A 27,732-nucleotide genomic window follows, 5' to 3' on the forward strand; every position below is an offset into this window, starting at 1 on the left:
ATCATGAGCTTTATGAACACGTTTTAGTGATGAGCTTTATAAAGATTGTCATATCCCTCTTTTGGAAAGAATTTCAGGCAGACTATTCTATACTGAAAAAGGTCAGAGTGCAGAGAAGAGCTTTTGCAACTTGAATGCCATGGGGAGTTGCATCCTTTTCTTGTCAGGTGGAGTCTTGTTGGGAAAACACAATGTGTTGAGTCTCAAACTATTACTTAGGTTGCTGTAACTTGTTGATGAGCAGCCGTAACATAAAACAGCACACCGCATCGTATACAACTTACAACGTGGGCAATGAAGGGTCAGCAGGAAGGAAGAGGGACAAAGGCATGGAAGAAGGAAGAAAGCCAAGAAGTGCATCCCTGGAAAGTAGGGCAATTATTGCAGTTTAGTGACAAATAAAGGACACTTCCTCCCCTGAGTATAATTTCAGGGCTTGGATTTCATTCTCCAGGATATTTGGTTTGAATTAATTCAACATTGCATGAAGTGCCTGAAGTCTCAAGCTGGATTAGTATAATAAGCTTCTTTCTGGGGGCCAGTTAGGTTGATCTATTTATTAGCAGACAGGAGACGGGGTTGCCTTTCCTGTGCCTTTGGTAGCCTGATTCATTGAAGATTAAAACAAGGTTATTAAACATGTGCTTTTTTGAAGTTAAAGCAGCGCATTTTTGAGCTCCTCTGTGTAGTACCAAAAGGGAGACAAGATATTTGATGACAGGGACTCACTGTTTCCATTTTCTGTACTTAACTAATGATTCAAAAGATGAATGTGAACCTGACAAAACTGTTCAACTTGAACAACCTGGAATAAAGTCTGTCCATCCATCAACAGATATTTTAGCAAGTGGTTTTGCAGAGGGAGGGAGCATGAGAGACAATGTTTGCATAGCACTGGGACATTTTCCTGATCCAGATGTTTGTAATGTCTAACATTTGCTTCTGTAATAAATCTGTGCACATCCACTGACAACATGATACTGTACAATAAACTGTGAAATAGTAGGTGTTATGATTTACAAGGTAATTGCATTTTCCTTTTCAAAATCTCTAATGTTTTTGTCCTCTGTGAACTGTGGTTCTGAAACGCCTTGAAAAACAATCTGCATTGACAAAGTTTGGTTTTACGGCATAAAACAAAAACACTTAAGAAAAGGGAATTTCTGAAAATGGCTCAACCAATGTGGTGGTGACATTGAAACAGGTGTCCCAGCCCCTCTTGAGCCTTAGCCTATTTGACTAGTCTGCTGAATCACATCAATTGTTTTTGTGTCCCTTAGGGAAAATATTTAGTGGTTTGAGAAAGAATATAAATGGACCAGTCTGTTTCTGTGGTCTGCTTTCAGTCTTCACAGGACTGGACTGACCCTGCCTGGGAAAAACAAAAATAATCTAGGGGGAGATATTTAATCCATCATTATTTAATCCATCTCAAGCCTGTCTCAATTCATAGGCAATGTTGTTGAGAGAAAACATATTCAATCACCCCGATCTCCCTTTACAAGGAATATTGCCTCTAAACTGCAATTGGAGATCTACTGATCTGGCAAAACTGGAAGGATGCAGGCTTTTCCTCTGATATTTCCCACCCCACCCCCAGACTTCCTGCAGGTTTTGTCCGTGTACAAACCTTCTTCCACACTTTATATAAGTGTTTAGATACTTCGCCAGCAGCCTTGGTTTTCAGAGGGAAAAATAAAAGATAGCACTTAATTAAAATGGAGCATGGAAGCCAAAACGTATTGTGGTGTGTGTGAGCGCTCACAGTGTTACATTCCCCACCCATTGCTTGGAATCCTGCATCTTAATTCAACATAAAGCTGAGACTAGGTACAGTGAAGAGATGAACCAATTACTTGGGTCCCAGAGAAGTCACTTCTACTTGTGGGACAAACTGATTTTCACTTTTTCTTTCACACGCAGAAAAAAGTTCGAAGATCTGTTCAAGGCGTTCACAAACCAGATTAGTAAATCAATCAATACACACACACACACACACACACACACACACACACACACACATGCACACATACACACACACGTGCACACATACGCTATTCCTTAGTGAGAAGAAAGTGTGCCTAATGACTTATTCTTTTTTTTTTTTTGGCTATTTCTTTGGGCCACTCCCGCGGCATATGGAGATTCCCAGGCTAGGGGTCGAATTGGAGCTGCAGCCACCAGCCTACGCCAGAGCCACAGCAATGCAGGAGCCGCGTCTGCAACCACACCACAGCTCACGGCAACGCCAGATCCTTAACCCACTGAGCAAGGGCAGGGACCGAACCCGCAACCTCATGGTTCCTAGTCAGATTCATTAACCACTGCGCCATGATGGGAACTCCTGACTTATTCTTTGATTAGGGGCTTCTGGGCATTAGAAACTGAAAGTGAGAGAATAGACTTTTTCTAACAATTTTCCCCGTGGACCCCAGAAAGGCTGACATGAAAAAATGGGCATTTCCTCCTGCAGCGCGTGAAAGCAATGGCTAGACATCCCCCATTGCCTTAAGGCTCAATTAGCCTTCTTGAGAATTGAGCCCAAGTCACCTGAAGAAAAAAAAGTTATTGCAAACAATGAAGAGATAAGAAACAAATTGAGAACACACTTTCATCTAACTCGATTTTGCCTTTGTTGGAAAAACACCAATAGCATGTGCATAATATTGCAGTGTATAAATAGCTAGGAAAGCATAATAGCTCCTTCTATTTCATCACAGGTCTGAGCCAAAAGATGTTTCCTTAACAACTTGTCTTCCCTCTTCAGTTCTGTACATTAAGAGGAGTGGAGAGGGAGAGAAAGAGACACATATAGAGAAGCAGGCATTTTCTTTAAAGAAACTATTATAGGCTTTTAGTCCACAACACGTATCATTTTCTTTCCTTTTGTTCCCTGCAGCCCAAATCCCACATTCCATTGTGGAGGTTAGTGGATGCCTTGTGCTCTGTCAGAGCAAGTTAAACCAACAGACAAAGAAATTAGAGTGAAGAAGCCCGAGGGGGTGGGGTAGGGGGAGAGGGAGAGAGAAAGTCAGAGACAGTCAGATACAGAGAAAGAGAGACAGAGTCGGAGACAGACAGAGTCAGGTATAGGAGACAGAGAGAGACAGGGAGAGTCAAAGATAAAGAGACAGAGAAAGAGAGGAGATGAAGAGAGAGGACATTTTCCAAATAGAAAACCTGCGTGTGTAATGTGTCCTCTCAAAGCTGTGAGCTAATTATGTTCCTCAAACATTTCAACACTAGTGGTCACCTTCTCTTACATTCAGCCTAATTAATCTTTGTTTTAATTAAGCTATTTGGAGGGTGGGTGCATAGTGAGGACCTAATTTTAAAAATGTGTCTCAGTTAACAAAAGCAGCAAAAAAGAGAAGTGGAAACCTTATTTTAAAAATCAATCCAAATATTTCAATTAAATAACTGATCATTTGCAAAGCCATTCTTTTACATTAAGCATATTTTCTTGTCACTACAGTGAAAAATAATGTTGGATTATCAAGTTTTGGTGTTCAGACAATTGTTTGGAGCTTTAAAAATCATTTTTTCTTTGACGTTATAAAAGGCAAAGTCTTCACACTCTGTGTGAATTAATTCTAATATATAGTTCGGAATCCTAAAATTGGTAGAATAAAGTACACTGAGGAGGCAAATTCTTTTATCATTGTTATTATTGACTAACTAGGTAGCTTACATTTGCATTGCTCTCAACAGTAACGAGACCGGAACTCGAAACGTTGAGAGATTGAGAATGACAATGAAAATATTCCTAAAACCAGGAGTCAACATTAAAATACATTTTTGGCATATTTCCTCCTTAAATTAAAGATGCAAAGTTAGTTTGCTTCAATAAGCCTTTCTCATCTCATTTTACTCTGTCTCTCTATCACCAATCTCTTGCAATTAAATTTCACTTCTGAGTAACCCTTGTTGCCATTCCAAAGATAAATCATTGGCAGCTTCTGATTTTTCAAGTCTAAATTCAATTTCTTAAAACTTTTGAGAAATAGGGCTAATGACACTCACCCATAGGATTATATAAATATAATCATAGAATCATGCATACTATATAAACTGAGCTCTACATTAGCATTGCTATTAATAGCATACTCCATTTAAAAATCTAGCATGTCAGCATTGATCTGCACATGAGGGAGAGAGATCTAGAAAATCCGGCTAAACAAACATGTTGTATCACTTTATCATTCTCCTACTTATTTGCGCAAGTAAAATGCATGATCAGCGCTCTTTTTTTAATTTACAAATTTATTGTCAAGGAGGTTACCTTTTCAGTTCCTTCCTCTTTGAGACTAATAATGTCCAGATCAAAATCCTTCCTCAAGCCATCGGTTTTATTGAAGGTGATACGCCCAGTCAAGCCATCCCATTGAGCCTATGGACAGAAGGAATGTGGCATTACTGTTTAACATTTATTGCCATCCTAACACCATCAAAACTATAATACCTCCAATTCATCACAGTATCCAATATTCGGTATCATCATGGTGTTATAAACCATTACGTTGGTTCAGTAACTTGATAGCAGAACCCTTCACTGTTTTATTGGAGCTCATTCATTTTGTCAGTTCTAACGTTTTACAGTCAAATGTGGGATAGTGGCAATCTAAATGGGCAACATGGAAAGAAAATGACTGGAAAGAAAACGGTCTGCCCATGGAGTAAACAAAGTCTGGGAAATCATAATATTCAGTTTTCTAAGGTCAATCAAATCCCTTTCCTGGTACGGCTCAAGAGAAATACACCCTCTCCTCTGTCTTTTTTCTCTGTGAAAAGGATATAACTCAGTGATGTATTATCAGTTTTTTAAGAGTGTTTGTGATTTAGGCTTTCTGATGGCATTTGAGCATTGTATTGTTGCCTGTGGCTGCTGTAGCAAATTATCACAAGCATCGTGCCTTCAACCAACAGACATTTATTATCTTACAATTAGAAGTCCAGAAGCAGAAGTGCAACATCAGTATCACTGGGTGAAACCACAAGGTTGGCGGGGCCATCCTCCCTCTAGAGGCTCAAGGGACACTCGGTTCTTTGCCATGTTGTACTTCTGATAGCTGTCAGCAGTTCCAGTCTTGTGTCCAATCTCTGCCTCTGTGGTCATATTGCCTTCTTCTTCTGTGTAATCTCCTCTGCTTCTCTCTTATGAGGACACTTGTGATTGTGTTCAGGGCCCATGCAAATAACCCAGGATAATCCCATCTTAAAAATCCTTCATTTGGGAGTTCCTGTTGTGGCTCAGTGGTTAACGAATCTGACTAGGAACCATGAGGTTGCGGGTTCGATCCCTGGCCTTGCTCAGTGGGTTAAGGATCTGGCATTACCGTGAGCTGTGGTGTAGGTTGCAGACACAGCTCCGATCCCATGTTGCTGTGGCTCTGGTGTAAGCTGGTGGCCACAGCTCCGATTCAACCCCTAGCCTGGGAACCTCCATATGCCGCGGGAGCAGCCCAAGAAATGGCAAAAAGACAAAAAAAAAAAAAAAAAAAAAAAAAATCCTTCATTTGGAGTGACATCACCAAGACAGTGACAAAGCTTGTTCCTGACTTCCCTCCCCTCCCCCTCACAAGAAGAACAACTAACAACTGTTTAAGAACAAGTCACCACTGAGAGAATCCTAGAACATGGGGGTAGGGCTGAAGCACCACTCCTCATACCCCAGAGACCAAGACAAACTACGTTAGAAGGTGGCTACACATTGATGGCATTGCCCTTCCCCCAGCCCAGTGCAGCAACCCATGGAGGTTCCCCTGAGCCTCTGGTTCTCCCAGTGGGAAAAGAGAACTCAGGGAAAACCCAATTCCCTGAGTATTATCGGCGGCTTTGCAGAGACCCATACTCTGATCTTATACCTCAGGGATTGCAGAGGAATCTCCAGGGATAAAACACTGGAAACCTGATTGATGGGGATGCAGGGAGGAGCTTGCAACAACCAGTACAAAGATCTTGGCAGACCAAGTTCCTACCTGCATTGCCCAAGGAGTAATCACAACTAAAGCCTTTACTTATCTGAATAACCAATTTGGGGATATACTCTGACCAGAAAACTAGGTAAGGTAAGATCTATCTGATTCAGATCCTTGAATGATTTCTGTCAGCCCTAGACCCTGGCTTGCCCATATCTAGGCAAGGAGATGAATCACAGTCCCACCTGCTGTGAAGATTGCTTTTGGCTTTATCTGAGCAGAAGAGCTGGAGAGAACTTCTGGAATCTGTGTGATCCAGTGGTATTCAGACCAGGAAGTGGGGAGAGCCAATAGCTTGTAGAGAAAAACCAGTGGCCCTGTTTGGTTAGGGAATTTGGAGTGTGGGTCAGCTTGAGTTAAGACAACAACCAAAGAACTTTACTGGCTCTAGATCTTCTTGGCCCACTGTGCCCAGACAAGGAGTCTAATACATAGTGCCACTCATTGCTGAATCCTGCCTGACCAGAGAAGCTAACCAATGCACACAGGAATAGCCCATCCAACAACCCCAAGTATGGTGATACTTAAAGCTAAAGCACAGCTCATTACTTTTCCAGTCTGCAGAGCAAAACTTGTAGCCTCACCTGACCAAGGAATCAGTGCATACTTTGGACAGATTCAATGAGCTGTCCAGGCCCTGGGTCTCAATGGGCTGTACTCCCAGGGCAAGGAAGCTAATTTGTAGCCCCATCCACTACTTAATATAGTGCTTAGTCTCCACCTTCTAGTAAGCCTGTCCAGAGAATCCAGGTGACCCTGAAGCCAATTCTGCAGCCTTACTTGTTTCAAAACCAAGCCAGAAGTCCTATCTAACTGTTCCCAGATGGTGCCATAATCCTCGTCCTTGTCCTTAGAGCGTGAATAGTTTCTTTGCCCCAAAACTTAATAAATGGTGTGCCCCACCTGCCCAAAGTCACTACCAGAAGACACATCCAAAAATTTAAACAAAACCAACTAGTGTATATACAAACATACACATTACATCTTCTTTATCCTTTCATCTGTTGATGGACAATTTTGTTTTTTTCCATATCTTGACTATTGTATATAATGCTGTTATGTACATTGGGGTGCATGTATCTTGTCAAACTAGTGTTTTTTATTTTTAAAGAAAGAATTTTAAGAACAAGATAGAGAAATTACATGCAAAGGAAATCCCATTAGACTACTGGTGGATTTCTCAAGGGAAATTTTTCAGGCCAAGAGAGAATGAGAGGGCATGTTAAAAATATTGAGAGAAAGTAACTGTCAATGAAGAATTCTATACCCAGTGATGCTGTCCTTCAGAAACAAAGGAGCAAACAGAGGCTGAGGAAGTTCATTACCCCTAGACCTGCCCTACAAGCAATGCTAAAAGGAGTTGTTTTAAGTGGAGGATAAAAGATGCTAAATATCATAATAACATAAAAAATGATGGATTTTAGTGAAATCTATGTGGTAATAGGTTTACCATATATGTAAATCAAACCATCATGCCATTTAGCTTAAAATTATACAGTGATGAATGCCAATTATTTCTAAAAACAAAAAACAAACCAAAAAAAACTGGGTGAAAAAAGATACATAAGAGAGATGATTTCTCTCAGCCAAGTGAGGACACAGCAAGAAGGAAGCATCTGCAAACCAGAAAAAGAGCCCTCACCAAGAATCCAGCCCTGCTGGCACCCTGATCTTAGACTTCCAGACTCCAGAACTGTGAGAAATAAATATTTGTTGTTTAAAGATAAATTTTTCACTTAATCATATATGCAAAATCTTTTTCATTATAAAAGGTAAAAATTGCAGATTCCAGAGATCCAGACTTGAGTATCTTTTGGAGGAGCCACTCTTCAGCCTAGTCTGCCTTGCATAGAGCTCACATTGAAGTTCTTTGGCAATTTCATTAAATAAAAAATACTCCCAGAGGGTTTTGAGCTTCAATCATTCGGTGATTTTTAGCAACTCTGCCTAATTTGAGCTGACTTACAAATGAGGATAAAAGGGGCGTTCCCACTGTGGCTCAGTAGGTTAAGAACCTGACATAGTGTCTGTGACAATTCAGATTCAATCCTTGGCCTCGCTCAATGGATTAAGGATCCAGCTTGCCACAGCTGCAGCATAGGTCACAGATGCGGCTTGGATCTGGTGTTTTTCATGGCTGTGACATAGGCTGTCAGTTGTAGCTCCAATTAGATTCCACCCCTAGTCTGGGAACTTCCATATGCAGCAGGTGCAGCCATAAAAAAGAAACAAAACAAAAACCAAAAAAAAAAAAATGAATGAAGAAAAAGGACTTGTATATACTTACCTGTTTTTCCCTCTTGTGATTCTACGAGATTCGTCAATATATATGATGTATGAAAAATATTCTGGGAGTTATATGATTTCCATAGTATTCATGCCATATGTGTCTGTTGAATGTATTTACCCATTTGGCTAAGAGGCATAACAATGTAGTGGAAAGAGTATGAGTTTATCACAGAGCTGATTTTGAATCTCTGACGTATGACTTTAGGCAAGTTACTTAAACTGAAACTGGGTTACCTCAGGTTTCAGTTTTTATCCATGCAGGAATTTTGAGAAATTTACATGGCACCTAAAATTCTTAAAACATTGAAAGTATTTAAAATTTTAACAGCATGGGAGTTCCCGTCATGGCTCAGCGGAAACAAATCCGACTAGTATCCATGAGGATGTGGCTTCAGTCCCTGGCCTTGCTCAGTGGGTCGGGGATCAGGCATTGTTGTGAGCTGTGGTGGAGGTCACAGATGTGGCTCAGATCCCATGTTGCTGTGGCTGTGGTGTAGGCCTGTGCTATAGCTCCAATTCGACCCCTAGTCTGGGAACTTCCACATGCCATGGGTGCTTGTTCATAAAGGGGTTGTGAATCACACTGATTTTCTTGGACTTTGCTCTACAGATATTTAGGAGAGTGAATCAAGCCTAGGAGTATCACGGGCAGATGTGCGTTACAAGATCTGTTTGGCAGAACTGGGGAGGTTGACTCAGAGAAGGTCAAGATTGTGAGCAGGCAGATGGTTAGCAGGTAGTTCTCATAGAACACAATTTATGGAAACATGTTCACATGTCTACATATGAACATGGGGACAGCATAAGTTCCTCCATCTCCTTGTCCCAACAACTTGTACACCATTAAGTATCAATAGAAGGAATTCCCCAGAAGATGGACAGAGTTTCCTGAAGAAAATTCAATAGTAAACTACGTGTTACTATTAAAGTTCTTACATAAAGAATAAGTTATAGAATCAACTTTTCAGGAACCAGCACAATTAACACAAAGTATATTTTCTAGCTACCATTCAGGTGGAATGGATAACATGCCAGAAGTATATTTTATCATTGGATAATGTGGAGGCTAAATTAATGTCAGGAAATGATATGTGGACGGGAAAAGCCTATTGCTTTCATCTAAGCCATTTATGTGGCCAAACTAGATGTAAGTTAAAATGCTGTGACACATAAAGAGAAGTGCTTTTTTAGATCCTAAAACTTTCCCTTCAGGGAAAACCATAATGTCAAACATTAGCACCAGCTTTAAAAAAGAGACGGCATATTTTTAAGGTCAATAATAACATATTTTGTTACACTTTCTGAGATATAGACAATCACATTCTCTGCATTTGGGGCAAAAAAAAAAGAATACCAATATTAAAGACAATGTACAATATACCTCTTGTGTATATTTAGGTTCACCTCCTGACATTGCAGTTTCCTTTTCCTCCTCATTGTAGCCCAATCCTATTTTTTGTACTCAGGTCCCTCCTCTTTATTTGGCAAGTTCAAAGACTGGATTCACAGATTGATGGGTTAACTGGAAGTTGCAAAATAATCTACTGCATTAGGGTTATAGCATCTGCCTTAAAGTGGAGAACAATTTGTCTATGAGTTTGATGCAGTAGAAATCTCTATTGAGTTAAGGGTTTGGTCTAAGTCGGTTTTCAAATCCCTTCTTCATGCTTCTAAAAATGAGTAGTTCTAACCTTCCTCCTCATAGGTTTGGAAGGAGGTAGTTATCTCCATTAAATTCTGGAGGATTTTCAGAAGCTTTCTCCTAAAGGCAAACTTTTCTTCATGGGGACCATGCTGTGAGTCAATTCGATGCATTGTCCAGAATTTATAGAGTTCTCTGAAAAATGTACAGAAAGTGGTAGCATTTATCTCTTGATGTAGCATATAGCTCATATCAGGGTCATAAAACCCAGTTCAGAAATCCAATTTTATTTCCACTGAGTATGTCTATTGTGTCCCTTTGTTTGGATTCTGTTGTGCTGGCTTTATTCTTGAATTTAGTGTTGCAATCACTGGTGCAGAGTAATTCCCACTTCTCGTTTCCCTTCCCTGCTCATTCAAGTGGCAAAAAAAGTCCCCTGTTCATGTTTTCACAATGCTTCCTTCTCTGCCTTAAATATCTGCAAAGACTCCTTGACTGGTTCTTTACTGACCTGAAATATCTTTTGACCTTCAAAGTCAAGTTTCCCTAACTGCCACAATTATCTATGTCTTTCTGATTCCCATTCCCAGATGAACGTTTATGTCTAATGTATTTTTTTAAAAACTAATTATTGATAGCCATTTATTAGATCACCAATGCATTATTGATTGGGGTGAATAGACAGTGACTAATTCCTGGATTTGAAGAATAAGATCCATGAGGATTAAGATCCATAATGAATCCATTTTCTGGGACAAGGCTGAAGCATATACAATTTAGATAATGATATATAATTATATTAGTCATAATTACAATTTACTTGCCTTATGTAGAAGCATTTGCACAGGGGACAATTATAGTATATTTAACTGAAAACAATACTTAAACTATTGTCCCTATTTTAGGAAATAGCTTTAATTTCTGCTTTGCATTAGACCTCTTGACAATTGCTTAAAAGCAAGTGGATCAAATGATGTGACATTTTTTCTCTTACCAGACACATTTTTGATGGCCAAGAGACAAAAATCAAGAGATTAAAGAAGGAAAACAAAAGTTTTCATTAATGTCTTAGCTGTATGCTCTTTCTCCAGATGATATTTATTGTCCAAATAACATATATATATATATTTTAGTATTGGGGAAGTAAGTGGCTAGCATTTATCTCTAGGTTCTTGTAATAGTTTTTAACTTCATTAAGTTAAAATGATTGCTTTCATTCATTTTTTTTTCTAAAGGGGATTTTTATATGCAAAAGAGCATAAATCCCTTATTCGTGGAGTTATCCCTGACACAACCATTTTCGTTTGGCATAGGAAGTAAATTGTTTCCTACTGAGAGACAGGTTTTGTTTTTTGTTTTTTTTTTTTTTTTTTTTTGAGAATTGGACAGAATGTTTTCTCTGTTCCTGCTTTTTTTTTTTTTTTTTCTGTTTCTTTTGTTCTGATTCTGTGTTTTAATTCTGATATTTGCCCAAGTGTGTCAGACTGAAAATATCTTGGCTAACTCGTAGTTTGAGCTAATTCTTTCCCCAAACTGGATGCAGGGACCCGTAGTCCACACCTGCCCAGACCCTGGGCCCGCTCCCCAGCACCATCTCCAGTGCATAGTTAGGGGAGTCCTCTGTGTCTCAGAAGATTCTGGTTTGGGCCATGACCAGGTGTAGTGACTAGAGGGTATTTTAAGAACACAGATGAGCACCCTGTGTGTATGTGACTCTGATTTGCACAGGTGGTTTTCTGTTGGTGTCAACAACAACTGGGAATCTGGCATTTGTTGTGATTATATGGTGACCAGCCAGGTAGATGAAGGTAATCTAATTCTCCATCTGTGGGGTGAGAGAGAACTGATGATCTAGTTTGTTCGTCTTTGTCTTTTGTTTGAGCAAGTGTAGGTGTCAGAACTACCCTTTAACTTCTGTCCCCATGAGTCTCTGTGTTCCATGTTTACTTCCAACCCATGGCTACAGCTGTGGAACTGCAGCCACAGTCTGCAGTGACTGTGTCCTGTGTCCAGAGAAGAGCAATGTCACTCGAACTCACTGTGTGTGAGTGTGAAATTATTTCTACCTCCAGAAAACATTAACAATTTAGATGATAAAACCTTACAAAATAAAGGATCACTTTTATTTTTGCTTACATGTTTGATGGCTTATATCATTATTATCAGGAGTCCCATAACAGAGAGACAGTGAAGTTTTCATATATTTGAAAAAAAATCACGGACGTTTCTAGCTCAGAAGGATTTTTATGCAACAACACAAATTCCTATAATCAAATGTATTTTGACCGCATCTAAGCGATTTTTAAAATTGGAATTAAAAAAAAAAGGCTAAAAAGCCATTTCATTTTGTCATGAACAATTATAGCTCAAGTGAATGTTTTTTTTAAACAGGTTGTTTGTTGTTGTTGTTGTTGTTGTTTTCCTGATTAAGAAGCTAGTTAATCTGAGCTTCCTAAGCTTTGTGTTACATGGGTTTACTGATTAGAAAAGCGAGCATTGCTTTGAAATGTTTAAAATGAAGGAGATGTAAAAGTACGTATGTGATTTTATTGAATTAGGATTCTGACAAAATTTTTGTATCAACAGTAATTATCATTGGTAATGCATCATTTTAAACATAATTTTCAATTTCCCTATTAAATAATTTAACACTTTGCCCTAATGTTAAATCAAGTCAATTGATGCATTATTTTTGGATATCTGGATAGTTTCTGAAAAGAGATAATGTTGACATATGGTCACCATATATGAGTGTGTGCCCATACATCCATGTCTATTATCATTATTATTATTATTATTTTTTTTTTTGTCTTTTGTCTTTTATTGTTGTTGCTATTTCTTGGGCCGCTCCCGCGGCATATGGAGGTTCCCAGGCTAGGGGTCCAATCGGAGCTGTAGCCACCGGCCTACGCCAGAGCCACAGCAACGCGGGATCCGAGCTGCGTCTGCAACCTACACCACAGCTCACGGCAACGCCGGATCCTTAACCCACTGAGCGAGGCCAGGGATCGAGCCCGAAACCTCATGGTTCCTAGTCGGATTCGTTAACCACTGCGCCACGACGGGAACTCCTATTATCATTATTTTTATACATTATAAAAAGGCTGCAACTTTGGGTCATGCTAACAAACATTTTTATTTTTACCACTTTGTAAAAGGTGTGCAAAGGATGTACATGGCCCTAGAGGATTGCATTATGCATGCTCATGCATGCAAGGTAATGGACTATACTTTTGTTTACAAGGTAACAAGAAAATACGTACCAAATTATGAAAACATATAGTGAACAGAACAGCATCGGTGTGTATATATAGCAGGTTAGAAGGAACTGACTTTCATTTGCCTTTTGTTTGCCTTTTGTTTGCTTTTGTTTGTTGGAGTATAATATCTGCACACATGATGAGTCTGAATAAAAACAGAAGTGTGTCAAAAGTTTGGAAAGTTTGCTCAGTTTTGATGGGTTTATTAATAAGTCATATATTTTGTTTTGTGAATACTTTTATGACAAATGCTTTTTAAATCTTAAACTAGAGTTTTGTTTTCTTTATTTTTTTGTCTTTTTCTAGGGCCGCACCTGCAGCATGTGGAGATTTCCAGGCAAGGGGTCGAATCAGAGCTGTAGCCACTGGCCTATGCCAGGGCCACAGTAATGCGGGATCCAAGCCACGTCTGCAACCTAGACCACAGCTCACGGCAATGCCAGATCCTTAACCCACTGAGCGAGGCCCAGGGGTTGAACCTGCAACCTCATGGTTCCTAGTCAGATTCGTTAACCACTGAGCCATGATGGAAACTCCTGTTTTCTTTATTTTAAAATGACCATTGGTCTTGGCAAAGTTTATAATTCACCTTTTTTTTTTTTTTTCATTTTTACAGCCACACCCATGGCATATGGAAGTTCCCAGGCTAGGGTGGAAGTGGAGCTGCAGCTGTCAGCCTACGCCACAGCCACAGTAATGCTTGATCCAGGCTGCATCTACGATCTACACTGTAGCTTATGGCAACACTGGATCCCTAACCCACTGAGTGAGGCCAGGGTTGGAACTCACATCCTCATGGCGACTATGCCAGGTTCTTAACCTGCTTAGCCACGATGAGAACTACTATAATTTGCCTTCTATGTAATTTACTCAGATAGTCATTTGTTCCCATCATCAACAAGTGGTTTCTGCTTTATCCTCATGTATGTCTGAGACTTTGCTATAAGCTATAGGCCAGAAATTGGGTCTTTTCAAATGATAGTCTCAGAACCTTGCAGAAAAATGGTATCAGATACTCTTCTCTGTTGATATTTTAAGAAATAGAGTCATTGGTACAGACTTTGGAGCTTAAGGTGTATCACTTAGACAATGTGACTTCAGCAGAGCATGGAATCAGGACTTCCAGGACTCCTTTTAGTAGATCTGGAGTGGAAGACCTTATGCTTGCAGAGTGCTAACCCAACATCTGGATATATAAGGCTAAAGTAGCATTAGATGAATAGTAGGGGGAAATCTAACTGAAGTTATTTTATTTTGAGTATTGCTGATATGTTTTAAATGTTCCATTAAGGGAATGAAGGCATCATTTGTCTTTAATCTTCAGTGTAATAGCCTATAAAAGATACATTCTTTTCTTTTTTTTATGGCCACATCTGTGGCATATGCAAGTTCCCAGGCTAGGGGTCAAATTGGAGCTGCGGCTGCAGGCCCACACCACAACCACAGCAATGTGCATCTGCAACCTAAGCTGCTGCAATGTCAGATCCTTAACCCGCTGAGTGAGGCCAGGGATGGAACCTGCATCCTCACCGACACTATATTGGGTTCTTGACTTGCTGAGCCACAATGATAACTCCCAAAAGGCACATTCTTCATGTGGTAGCTTATTTTCCCCTCCTCCTCAGAATTCAGTAACAATTCACGAGCTTCTATGGAAATGTGGTTATTTGCTTAAGATCAACAAATATCTGTCTCCTGTTTTCACCAAAACACAGTTGGACAAATTATTTATTTAAATAAAGTCATACCAAGATTGCCATATCTGAGAACGAATACCATTTAATCAGGTATGGCAGTCCCACCAGTAAGGAGCAAGTGTTGCTCCTCATATACAGAACCAAGATAGAATCCCATGTGAAGAAGCTTATTTACTGGAAGGACAGGAAATCTACCAGAGGTTGGGTCCTTCAAAGAGAGGGACATTCACCCAAATGTGGAGGTGCTACAGGAATACAGTGCAAATGAATTTTTTGGATTTGGTCGCTTACCCTTGTGTGGTAAGGTGAATAATGGTCCCCTAAACCTATGTGTCAATGTCCTAGGACCTAGACAATCCCCAGAACCTAGAAAGTAGCAAAAGGGACTTTGTCGATGTGATCAAGTTAAAGATCTTAAAATAGGGAGATCTTATTGAATTATCTGGGTGGGCCCAATTTAATTACAGGGGAGTTTATAAGAGAGAGCGACAGAAGCAGAGGGACAGAGAGAAGGAGATCAAAAGATGCCATATTGCCAGCTTTGAAGATGGAGAAAAGGACCCACAATCCAAGGATTACAGGAGGCCTCCAGAAGCTGGAAAAAGGAAGATACTGATTTTCCTGTAGAGCCTCCAGAAGGAATCCTTGACATTAGCTCAGAGGGACCTGTGTCAGACTTCTGACCTCAGAACGTAAGATAATAAATTTATGTAGTTTTAAACCACCAAGTTTACAGTGACTTGTTTAAGCAGCAATAAGAAACTAGTACACCAACAAGAGCCACAAAAACACTTCTGGGACAAGAGGGTTTATGAAAATGCAATCAGAGATTCCTTTTGAAATTTCCATATAGAAGTTAATTTTCTGACCTCAGTAGCTGCTTAAAACAGAAGCTCTGATTTTGCTGGCCATACTCAAAGAGGCTTATGTGGTTAATCAAATCTCTTACTGCACCCGTGTAAATTAATTAGGTCCAAACACAATGACACCAAACTTTCTGTAACGTGAATAATCTTCAGAGGTTATTTATGATACAAGAGGGGCTGTTGAGAAAATTATCTAAAACTTGGAAGTGAAACAAAAGGATTACTGCATGTGCTCTTAGGGTCATATGGGATCATTATCTAAGAGGCCCATCCAAGGATGATTTAATTCTCTAGGGGATTGTGCTTTTGTTTGCTTTACTATTTTCTATTGTTTACTGTCAAGACTATGAGATTGTATGTTAACTTGTAGACTTTTTGTCCAATGGATATATGAATAATTTATGTCCAGTACAAAAAAATAACCTCAAGGTTATGGTTTTATTGTTCTGTAGGAAAATAATCACTTTAGTCTCTAAATCAACATTTTTTTGTTTCTCTTTTCTTTTCTTTTCTTTTTAGAGCCGTACTTGTGCTATATGGAAATTCCCAGGTCAGAGGTTGAATCAGAGGTGCAGCCGTGGCCTATACCACTGCCACAGCCACACCAGACCTGAGCCACATCTGCAGCCCACACAGATCCTTAATCTACTGAGCAAGGCCAGGGATCAAATCTGCGTCCTCACAGAGACAACTTTGGGTTCTTAACTGCTGAGCCACGACAGATACTCCTAACTCATCATTCTTATCTCAATGAGCCTCTCTTGGGGTGTACTCTCTAATCACTGTTCCTTTAACTGTTCTTTGAACCAGTTTTACTGTCCTGTTGGTTCATCATTAAAGAGTTACAAATATTTTTAGCACATGCTTACTTTATATTTGCATGGGAGTCATACTGATAACTTTACAAAGTTAAATATTGACAACGGCTCAGTGGTATACTTGTATTATCCCATTTGGTCCTTGAAGGATAAATAGGAACCCTTGAAGATAAGTAGGATTTTTCCCCTTTTAATGAGAGGAAAGATCCTACAGTTGGGAAGATGCACCGGAGGGATTTAGGACCTTGTCTGCCTTGTATTCATTCTATTGCACTACTCTGCATTCCCATGGATAAGGTCGTGAGAAAGAAAATGAAGAGTGGGCTAATCTCTTTCATTTTAAATCCTCACATTGGACTTTGTCTGGTCACAAGGAGAATATAGTCCCAAACCAAGAAAATTTAAAAATTCAAAAGGAAATATATACTTAAATTTTAAATCAGTGCAAAAATGCTGGCCTCACACTAACTCAGTGGCTGTGTAGATTTGCCCCCACGAATCCAACTTGAATCTGCTCAGTTTAATTAGAAAGACAGAAGCCCTTGCTCTCACTTCCAGGATCCTGTTTCACAGGTTCCGTGCTTCATCTATGCAGAGCAGCCTCTCCTGAAAGCCAGTATGGCTGGAAAGTGCTGTCAGCCTGAGTCAAATAAAAAAGAAGGTCATCAGCCTCTTTTGTGCAGTTCCCTCCTTAGGAGTCCTGGGCAACTGAAATTTGCATGCAGGGTTCTGATTGCCGTCAGGGTTCAAAGCAAGGGGAATGTCTAGAAAGGGTCTGAATTTTGAGCTTTATGCTACTTTGGTTGAAATGCCTTTTATGTTCCCTCTGTCACTGCCATTTATGTTCTTCAACCTCATTCTACTTGCCTACCAGTGGGTGAGATGGGTCCCAGAAAGGTCCTACTTCCTAGGATTGCCATTTGGAATTTATTTGTGTGTGGCTGTTTGTTGACTTTTTAGTATCAATGTGGGTGACTTTTTCGGACTTAAAATTTGAAAGACTTAGGAGTTCCCGTTATAGTGCAATGAAAACTGAACCTGACTAGGATCCACGAAGATGCGGGTTTTATCCCTAGCCTTGCTCAGTGGGTCAAGGATCCAGCAGCAGAGTTCTGGTGTAGGTCAAAGATGTGGCTTGGATCTGGCATTACTATGGCTGTGGCATAGGCCGGCAGCTGCAGCTCCAGTTGACCCCTAGCTTGGGACCTTTCATATGATACAGGTGTGGCCCTAAAAAATCAGAAAAAAAAAGAAAATAAAGGACTGGAACATGTGTTAAAGTCCTTTATCTGCAGTTTCAGTGAGTCTCCTCTCTTGCACCTTCTTCCTGGACACCCCTCGGATCCCCGTCTCTTTGTCCCTTGTCTTCCTTATTTTTCATCCAACTAAAAATACCTTTTTTTCTGTTATTCTGAGATACCAATAATGCCTTGACTTTTATAAAGCACATCACATGGCAACATATGACAGAACCATTCTGAGTTCAGAAAGCTGTGAGAAAATAAAGTTTTCAAGGGAAAATGGAAGATTTAATAAAATCACAAATTGATGTGCTTTTAGCAGCCTAATGAAAAATAGTCACATATTGCATTTAAAATTTTTAAAAATACTGCTAAAAGGCACTTCTTTTGTTTTCACCTATTATTCACAAACAAACTTTAATCGTAAAGCTGGCATTGGTGTGGTGTAGGCTGGCAGCTACAGCTCCTATTCAACCCCTAGCTTAGGAACTTCCATGTGCCTCAGGTGTGGCCATAAAAAGAAAAAAAACAAAACAAAACCTGGCATTGTAAACAGAATGCCTTTCAACATAGCGATAGTTAACTTTAATTGTTTTAATATCTGAACTTTTTTTTTGTCTCTTTTTTTTTTAGGGCTGCACCCATGGCATATGGAGGTTCCCAGGCTAAGGGTCTAATTGGAGCTGTAGCCGCCTACGTATGCCACAGCAACACAGGATCTGAGCTGCATCTGCGACCCACACCACAGCTCAAGGCAATGCCAGATCTTTAACCCACTGATCGAGGCCCAGGGATCAAACCTGCATCCTCATGGATACTAGTCGGATTCGTTTCCACTGAGCCACGATGGGAACTCCCTGAGCATGTTTTAATGTCTGAGCATGGTGTATTAGGAAGGGCTTGACTTTGGGATCAAATCACATGGAATTGGCTGGGTGACTATGGGCAAGTTACTTAAATTCTTCAAGCTCCGTTTGCAAAAACTGATACCGTCTTTGACTAGTTGTTGTAAGGATTAAAATAGAATTTTCAAAGTAGCTAACAGTACCATCAGACGGAAGCACAATAAAAATCCAGTTCCTTTATTATCTTGACCTAGTTAAAAATACCTCAACTCCTCCCAGATACAAATTCACTCATAGACCATTTTACAATGAGCCTTGCTCTAGCTCAGAGCCTTTCTTTATGCTGCTTGCCAGTGAAAAACCAACTTCAATCCTACATAATCAATTATGTGTATATATATATAAATAAATGCAGTGGCTGTCAAACTCTAATGAGAACAAAATCATTGAGATATTGTTGGATGTAAGAGCCAGAGCTCTGCACATTTTTTTTTTTAATCACCCTCTTGGTTTTGGAAGATGCTCACATTTATCTCTAAGACTCACTGAATTAGGACTCAAATCTTGTCAACTCCATAGACTCTGTATTACCTGTATTTGCTGAATAATCTCACCAAACAATTACTAGTCACCAAACAATTATAGTCTGATTCCAATGAAGGACATAATATTGTGATGATTAAGGTATCTATCCCTATCTCTCTATCATCTAATTTCCTCTCATCTATCTATGTAGAGGGACTATATAGTATATAATTGAAAACTAAATGAGCGGCACTGATAAAAGTTTTACAGAATTGGAAAAAAATGAGCTGTGTCTGGTATGGCCAGTGCAGTTTTTAGAAGATGGAAGTTGAACTAGTCATTGAAGATAAGAAGTAAATGAAAACAAAGCATATTCTTAAGTCTCCAAGTATAGCATTGATTTAGTGAAATACTGTTATCAGGCAGTTTGGCATGTATTGACTAGGATCCTATATCCCTACATTCCGAGAAATATTTAGAAATAATATATCCCTCTGGGAGGAGACTTTTTGGTGTATTGTAGCCAAAGGAGATCCTTTGAGTCTATACTTGACCTGAGAAAATAAATTTGTCCCCAAAGATCCTGACTGTTACAATTGTTCTTGGGGTCACAAGGACCTCACAGGTTCTACTTTGGGATCTAGCATAAATCCCTAGCATGGCACCAAACTAATTTATTTTTTGTCAGTGTTCCTTCAGTGGAGTACTAGCCTGGTGATAGATTAGATTCCTGGCATTGCCACACAGTCCAAAGCTCATACATTAATGTACAGCTGAACTAAACCTGAAAGTTTCAGCAGTACGCCCATGGTCTAGGAACCTCTGTGTGTTGTCATTCCTGGAAGCATTTATTATTTTTTTTCTTTTTAGGGCCACACCTGCAGCATATGGAATTTCCCATGCTAGGGGTGGAATTGGAGCTGCAGCTGGAGCCTACACCAAAGCCACAGCAACACCAGATCCAAGTTGCATCTGCGACCTAGGCCAAAGCTTGCAGCAATGCAGATATTTGACCCACTGAGCGAGGCCAGGGGTTGAACTCACATTTTCCTGGATAGTGGTGGGCTCCAGGCATTTCCCAGTGCTACCACAAAAAAGCAATCATAGAGGTTGTATATACGTACCCTAGTGTTTTAGAATCCTCATTAGATCACTTCCTTGAAACAATATTTCAATTGCCTAGTGAATAAAAGCCCACCTCTCTTATATACTCTTCTACAGTTTCCTTTTCTCTCCCATCTATTGCCATGTTTTCTCATAATGGTTCCACATGATCCTTACATACCAACTCTGAGATGCCTCCGAGACGTTGCGCACAGTCGTAATTCATGAATTTGTCCCTGCTCCTTTTTTTTATTTGGAATTCTCTCCCTTTATTTATTCTTCCATGCACAGCTCGTTGTTAGAGCGTAAACTTCCCAAGGGCGGAGATGGGTGTTGGTTTTGTTCATGGATATAGCCGATCACCAAGGATAATGCCTAATGCCTAGTCAGCACTTAATATATACTTGTTGAAGGAGCAAGAGAATTTATTAAGGTCAGTTTAAATGTAACCTCCTCTCCGAAGCCATTCCCAATTCCTTCAGTCAGAACACAGTTCTTTTTTCCCTCTGGGATTTAATAGCATTATATTTATATCCTATGAGGGCCTGCATCACAACGGTCTTGTATTAAAATCAAACAGGTGCATTTCCCTCCAGAGCGTGGCTTCCTTAGAAGAAGGTTGTCATCATTTCCTTGTACTGTTCACCACATTTCTTGCACCATAGTGCTGTGTGCATAGTATAGACTTAGTACTTGTGAATTAAATTGCATTTCTGAATAATATTATCCATAAAAAACTTATATTAATACTATAACAGTAGAAGATGCAACTATGACTTTTTTGTTGTTGTCTTTTTTAGGGCCACACCCACGGCATATGGAGGTTCCCAGGCTAGGGGTCAAATCAGAGCTGTAGCCGCTGGCCTATGCTGTAGCCACAGCCATGCCAGATCTGCGATTTGTCTGTGACCTACACCACAGCTCACAGTAACTCCGGATCCTTAACCCACTGAGAGAGGCCAGAGACTGAACCTGTGTTCTCGTGGATACTAGTGAGATTTGTTTTCCCTGAGCCACGACGGGAACTTCACAAAGTGACATATTTTAATTTGAAGTTATTTGGAAGCAACTTGAACCCTTTCCTGTTCCACCTTCCAGTGTCAGAGACTTTTGTTCTACTTGGATCACAATGCGATAGCTCTATTTTTCTCAGTCTCAGTTCCTGTACCTTTGGATTCTTTGCAAGTAGTGAGTCCTCTGTTCTGGGAAAATAATTTCAGTTCACAGGGCTTCTGTGTCTTCTATAAACAAAGATGCTGAATGGAACAATCTCTGAGAGTCAACCATTCTGTTCCTTCCTCTATCTGGCTTGGAAATGTGCCCAAATTCTCAGCTCCTGCTTACACAAGCATCTGCTGTCTGAGTGCCACTGTCTTAGGGACCCATTTTGGACCTCTTTAAAAACTACACTGTGCTTTTGAAAGTTACACCCAAAAGATGGCCAATCTAAGGAGAATGATCCAGGTCCTTAACGAAACAATCAGGATACGAGATGCTTAGAAATCCTTTTAAAATGGAACAAAGCCTCTTTTGTCTCTGTATACACCCTACTGCTTTCAGCTCCAGGAGGCTTACTGAACTTTCTCATTTCTGGTCCACTTTCTTATCCATCAAGTAAATACACTTAGGTATTTTTTAAGATTATTTTTAACTTTAGCTCTAGGAATCTCTTTCTTATTCTTTGACAGGATCTTAAGCTATAAATCCAAAGTGTTCCTCTATCTACAACTTCTTTGTTTTTGTCTTTTTTAGGGCAACACCCATGGCATATAGAAGTTCCCAGGCTGGGGGTCGATTAGGAGCTGTAGCTAGCGGCCTACACCACAGCCAGAGCAACAGAGAATCTGGAGCTGAGTCTGTGACATACATCGCAGCTCATGGCAATGACAGATCCTTTTTTTTTGGGGGGGGTCTTTTTGCTATTTCTTTGGGCCGCTCCCGCGGCATATGGAGGTTCCCAGGCTAGGGGTCCAATCAGAGCTGTAGCCACTGGCCTATGCCAGAGCCACAGCAACGCGGGATCTGAGCCACGTTTGCAACCTACACCACAGCTCACGGCAATGCTGGATCCTTAACCCACTGAGCAAGGGCAGGGACCGAACCCGCAACCTCATGGTTCCTAGTCAGATTCGTTAACCACTGCACCACGACGGGAACTCCCAGATCCTTAATTCACTGAGCAAGGCCAGAGATCAAACCCGCATCCTCATGGATACTAGTCAGGTTCATTACCACTGAGCCACAAGGGGAACTCCTATCTACAACTTCTTAACTAACCCTTTTGTGGCGGTGCACTTCAGAGCACTAAGTAAATGGGTCTGGCCTAAAGCAATATCATGGTATTTTGGCGGAACTGCTGAGTAAGTCCTTTAGTTCTGTTTTTCTAACATCACAATAAGCAATACCATTTCAACCCAAATACTTTGCAGAATTTATTTCCTCAGGATGAGGATTCTGGGGTTTAGAGTCACTCAGCATCTCAGAAACTTTCAGTCAAGTGAAGAAATGAGTCAAATAAATCCCATGGCATTTCATGAAACTGCCACAAAAACTAAAAAAGACTTAATTAGGCTATGGTTATTTGACTTAATGATGTTTTAAAACAATATTCACAAAATGTGAGTGAGAAAAAAAATTGCTTGGTGCCATACTTCAAAGACGTCGTTTTCAAAATTGCTTTAAGCAGGAAGCCACATACATTACTCTGCCTGTTGTAGAATAATTAAGTTGGAATGGTAAAAGTCAATTGTTTTGATACCATTACAGTTCAATTGAATCATGTTAATTAGAATGGGTTGGGCATGTTCTCATTTAGATCAGCTTCGTTTCCTTCTCTCCGCTGGTATGGAGCAAAATTTACTATCAGCCATCACTGAATACAACCTTTTAAAATAAGAAAAAGCAATTATAAAAGATGGGCTTTCCAGATCTCTAATTAGCAAACTACTTTGAAAGTGTATTAATGAAAGTACACCTCTGGTTTAATTTTTAATAATGTTATTACCACCGCATTAAATATACATAAAACACCTTCCTGAGGAGGGGAACACGGCAGCACAGGAGCAATGGCAGTGCAGCTGCCATGTGGCACTGACAATGCAGCAAGTGAACCTTGTTCTTTTACTGTATGAAGCCTCATCCTTCAAGAGTACAGTTGCCAAAAATCAGTTTCTTTGTCTTTTCCGACATTTGTGACACCAACATTGGCTCCCTTTAAGTTTTTGCCACATTGTACCCACCCCCCCAGGCAAATTTGAGCAGCTGATACTAAACCTGACTGATTTTGGAAGAGATGTGAAAAAAGTTATACAATCAAATAGTTCATAAAATGATACTCTTAAAAGATGTGCACCATGTACTGATGGTCTCACCTCTACATGGCTTCCAGCCAACTGCCACCCAATGCACAGATATCCTGGGGCAATGGCCTTAGAAATACTCCTGGACAGGCATGTTGTCAAAAGCTACTTGCAAAGGGGTCACACTCCAGTTACTAAGACAGGCTGCTGTTTTCCATTTAATGTAAATTCACTGAGCAGAGGGAATAAAAGATCATCTCATATCTGCCATTAGTGTTTTCTTAGCATTAAAAAAATTATGTATTGGCAAAAGCTTGAAGTATGGCATCAGAGTCACATCCAGTTGGTCCTTCATCTGCATGGGTTCTGCAACCATAGATTCAACTAACTGTGGATCAATAATATTAGAAAAAATTTCTGGAAATTTCCAAAAAGCAAAACTTGAATTTTTCATATAATGGCAACAATTTACATAGTCTCTATGCTGTATTTACAATTATTTGCATAGCATTTACTTTGTATTAGGTACTTTAAGTAATCTAGAGATGATTTAAAGTATATAGGAGGATGTGCAAAAGTTATATGAATATACTATAGCATTAAGTATTTATGGATTTTGGTATCTATGAGGGTCCTGGGACCTGTGCCTCATGGATTCCCTCCTATATCCTTTGTGTACTCCAAGCCTGACTACATTCAGAGGATCTTTTGAGGCTAGAATTGCATAGTCTAGAGTCTGAGAATTTGCAGTGCTTTGCTTTAGAATATCTTCATTCAATAACTGTTTCTTCTTTATTTCTTCATGATCACTTACATTTTTTTTTTCTTTTTATTGCTTCACCTCCAGATATGGAAATTCCTAGGCTAGGGGTTGAATCAGAGCTGCAACTATAGGCCTATACCACAGCAACACTGCAAGCCACATCTGCCACCTACACCTTGCAAAGCAAATGCCGGAGGCTAGGGACAGAATCTGTGTTGTCATGGACACAGTGTTGGGATCTTAACCCATTAAGTCAGAATGGGAACTCCATCACTTGAATTTTCATTCCTTTTCATTGTATCTCGGCATTGGGCTTAATTTTGCATATATTCATTATCCTCTCAGTTTCAATTTATCATTTACCCTGTCTGAAATGTTTAGGGTAACCTAGTATGCCAGGGTCATCTTGATAATCTCTCATTTCCCTTTAGATTTTACATTTGGGAGTTCCTGTCATGGCTCAGTGACTAATGACCCAGACTAGTATCCATGAGGACATGGGTTTGATCCCTGGTCTCGCTCACTGGGCTAAGGCTCCACCATTGCTGTGAGCTGTGGTATAGGTTGCAGATGTGGCTTGGATCCCAAGTTGCTGAGGCTATGATGTAAGTTGGCAGCTACAGCTCTGATTCAGCGCCTAGCCTGGGCACCTCCATATGCTGCAGGTGTGGTCCTAAAAAGACAAAAAGAATTTTTTTTTTTTTACATTTGATATTCCTTCCTCCAAGAAACCGTAAACCTCAAAGACTGAGTTAGGAATTCTTCCTGTTTCCCCATAGTGTTCTGTAATTGTCTCTATCAAAGTATGCATTGGGTTAATTGCTTATTTGTCTGCCTCTCCCATTTAACTATTGATTCATTGAGGGCAGATTATTAGTGCTTGATAAAATGTAAATGTTTTTACTGGGCCACTTGTTAGTCTGTTAATTAAATATACCGAATGGATATTTCTTTATGGAGGCATTTTTGGTATAACAGAAGCAGCATGGATTTTGGCATCACAGAACCTCACAGTCAAATCTGTTCTTCATTTTACCAGTTGAACAAGTTGATCAAATGAACTGAATTCCATTTTTCTCATTTGTCAAGTGGGAATACAAAAATATACCTTGCAGGACACTTGTGAGGATAAGCGTGAAAATATTCTTCATATTTAAAGCATCAAAGGACAACCTGATATGGTCATGTCTCTTTTTACCCCCTCAAAGATTTCCATTAAGTATAAGGATTGAATTCCTCCTGTGTCCCTAGAGATGTTGTGTTGTCTATAAAGTAAATCTCCTTGGAAAGACATGCATGTATGAACATATACAGAAAGCATGTGATGTTAGGAAATTATTTGCCAACTAATTTACAAAGGGTCCACCTGCAAATATTCTAGCTTGTATGTGGATAGGGGACCCAATAATACTGAGTAGGTCAGCAGATAAAATCAAGCATCAGCTCTGTAGTTTTCAAGTTTGGGATATTAACTGAGATGCAGCAGGTACTTCTGTCCTGAGTGGATTTTTTCTTGCAGTAAATCACTATGTGGTTTCATGCAAGGGTTGCAGCAGTTTTAGTGGGACAAGGGTATCATATGTGAAAGTGTTATAAGGTGAGAATAAAATAGGAATTGGAACCCAATCAAGCAATTTTTTGAAAAAGATGACTTGCTTCTATTATAGCCCTTCTTTAAATTCTCTTGAAATAGAGGACATGCCCTAGCCTTTGAGGACAAGCACTTTATCAGGTTTGTTCCAGAGAGATCATCACCTATTTTCATTCTTTGGGGATAGTGTGGCCTTTTCTGAACTTAAATCTTACTTGGGCTTTACTCAGAGGTCAGAGGGTTGTTAGCAGTTTTCCTTAGATTAGAAAAAGCTATAAAATAGGATTCTCACAGCATGATCCAGGCCCTAGGCTATGGTCTTAAACTGGCAATATTCTTGGGAAAGACAGTGAAGTTGAGATAAAACCAGGTGTTCACCTCTTTCTTTAGTCTAAGCATAAGTTACTTAAATGCTATGAAAGTTAGCAAATCATTTAAAATCCTAATACTCTCTCGTGGCTTCACATGATAACAAGCTTTAGGTATACTGAAAAATCCAATTGTAAATTTATTTAGTCAATAACATATCTTCCTAAGTTATAAAAAGTAGAAAGCCAGCTTGAGAGGACAAAATTTTAGTCTCGTAGTAGTCATGAACAGAAAGAAACCAGAATGAATTAAAATTACTTTTGAATCAAGATAAAGCTTTGCTTACATATCTACTAAGAGAAATCAGGAATGATTTCTGGTAAGAAATTTTACTTTCTACCTAAGAAAAAAACAAGTGTGACACCTGACGGAAACCCTGCAATGTAATTAGAAACTTCATGTAAAAACAACTTTTCAAGGATTAGATAGCAGGTAGGAATGCAGTTGAAACTTCATGTAAAAACATTTCAAGGATGAGGTATGGGGGAGAAAGGCAGTTAGGAGGACCTAAAATCTGCTACTGTTTGTTTCATTCCAAATTTTATTTTTTTTTTTTTTTTTTTTTTTTTTTTTTTTTATATTAAATTTTATTTTATTTTCCCACTGTACAGCAAGGGGGTCAGGTTATCCTTACATGTATACATTACAATTACAGTTTTTCCCCCCACCATTTCTTCTGTTGCAACATGAGTATCTAGACATAGTTCTCAATGCTATTCAGCGGGATCTCCTTGTAAATCTATTCTACGTTGTGACTGATAAGCCCAAGCTCCCGATCCCTCCCACTCCCTCCCCCTCCCATCAGGCAACCACAAGTCTCTTCTCCAAGTCCATGATTGATTTTCTTTTCTGAGGAGATGTTCATTTGTGCTGGATATTAGATTCCAGTTATAAGTGATGTCATATGGTATTTGTCTTTGTCTTTCTGGCTCATTTCACTCAGTATGAGATTCTCTAGTTCCATCCATGTTGCTGCAAATGGCATGATGTCATCCTTTTTAATGGCTGAGTAGTATTCCATCGTGTATATATACCACATCTTCCGAATCCAATCCTCTGTCGATGGACATTTGGATTGTTTCCATGTCCTGGCTATTGTGAATAGTGCTGCAATGAACATGCGGGTGCATGTGTCTCTTTTAAGTAGAGCTTTGTCCGGATAGATGCCCAAGAGTGGGATTGCAGGGTCATATGGAAGTTCTATGTATAGATTTCTAAGGTATCTCCAAACTGTTCTCCATAGTGGCTGTACCAGTTTACATTCCCACCAACAGTGCAGGAGGGTTCCCTTTTCTCCACAGCCCCTCCAGCACTTGTTATTTGTGGATTTATTAATGATGGCCATTCTGACTGGTGTGAGGTGGTATCTCATGGTAGTTTTGATTTGCATTTCTCTTATAATCAGCGATGTTGAGCATTTTTTCATGTGTTTGTTGGCCATCTGT

At 39.7% G+C, this 27,732-nt stretch overlaps 1 protein-coding gene across 9 annotated transcripts in view; it reads right to left on the reverse strand.

Annotated features, from left to right (window-relative positions):
- Positions 1–27,732, reverse strand: part of GRIK1 (glutamate ionotropic receptor kainate type subunit 1) — a 419,248-nt gene that overhangs the window by 63,638 nt on the left and 327,878 nt on the right. For 6 of the 9 annotated variants that reach the window (XM_021070896.1, XM_021070893.1, XM_021070894.1 and 3 more), the window contains 2 exons: positions 4,283–4,390; positions 1,631–1,675 (listed from right to left, as the gene is read on the reverse strand). In XM_021070896.1, the coding sequence (XP_020926555.1) occupies positions 1,631–1,675; positions 4,283–4,390 (153 nt within the window). The remainder of the gene's footprint in view (positions 1–1,630; positions 1,676–4,282; positions 4,391–27,732) is intronic. The other 3 variants (XM_005657138.3, XM_003483349.4, XM_021070895.1) reach the window with 1 other exon arrangement.

Source organism: Sus scrofa, chromosome 13 (genome assembly GCF_000003025.6).
Source record: "Sus scrofa isolate TJ Tabasco breed Duroc chromosome 13, Sscrofa11.1, whole genome shotgun sequence".
NCBI lineage: Eukaryota > Metazoa > Chordata > Mammalia > Artiodactyla > Suidae > Sus > Sus scrofa.